The sequence below is a fragment of the Arachis ipaensis genome, chromosome B03 (genome assembly GCF_000816755.2).
Source record: "Arachis ipaensis cultivar K30076 chromosome B03, Araip1.1, whole genome shotgun sequence".
NCBI lineage: Eukaryota > Viridiplantae > Streptophyta > Magnoliopsida > Fabales > Fabaceae > Arachis > Arachis ipaensis.
In genome coordinates this window covers 3,505,973-3,506,567 of record NC_029787.2, presented here as the reverse complement: position 1 = coordinate 3,506,567, position 595 = coordinate 3,505,973, and the positions used below count along the sequence as shown (strand labels likewise).

General features: G+C 39.0%; 1 protein-coding gene across 2 annotated transcripts in view; it reads left to right on the top strand.

Annotated features, from left to right (window-relative positions):
- Positions 1-595, top strand: part of LOC107629205 (serine/threonine-protein kinase GRIK2) — a 5,304-nt gene that overhangs the window by 3,841 nt on the left and 868 nt on the right. For both annotated transcript variants that reach the window (XM_021117801.1, XM_016331922.2), the window contains exons 10-11: positions 283-349; positions 451-566. In XM_021117801.1, the coding sequence (XP_020973460.1) occupies positions 283-349; positions 451-566 (183 nt within the window). The remainder of the gene's footprint in view (positions 1-282; positions 350-450; positions 567-595) is intronic.

The window sequence follows — 595 nt, the reverse complement described above, 5'->3', positions numbered from 1 at the left end:
CACACAAAATTTTGATTGTTTGCAATCGGAGTTCCTGCCATCTCGTCTCCTGTTCTGTCTTATTTCTAATTATATGATTCTGGCATCTCTTTATTTCCTTAGAAAAGGAAGCAAGTAGTTGTCAAGAATATATTATTACCTTTGGAACTTGTTCCTTTCTGTGTGTGGTACATTGACAAGATCTATGCACACCTCTTGATAGAGATGTTGGTGAAATTGTGTGCGCATTAGGATATGTCCTTGTAACTAATGTGGTATCCCGTAATTGGTCTCATTTTGTAGGATGATAATGATGAGCTTCGCCGTTCACCTGGCACTCCCGTTTTTACAGCACCAGAATGTATTCTAGGTCGGTTTTCTTTACAATCTTATTTCTCTTGCCCCTTCCAGCAATGAAAAGCTCTGTATCCCACCACTGTTTTGTGTCTGTTGATATGTTCTATGTTCTAGGTCTTACCTATCATGGCAAAGCAGCTGACACATGGGCAGTAGGAGTTACTTTATACTGTATGATATTGGGTGAATACCCCTTCCTTGGGGACACACTTCAAGATACATATGACAGAGTAAGCAATATATAATATATATGATCACC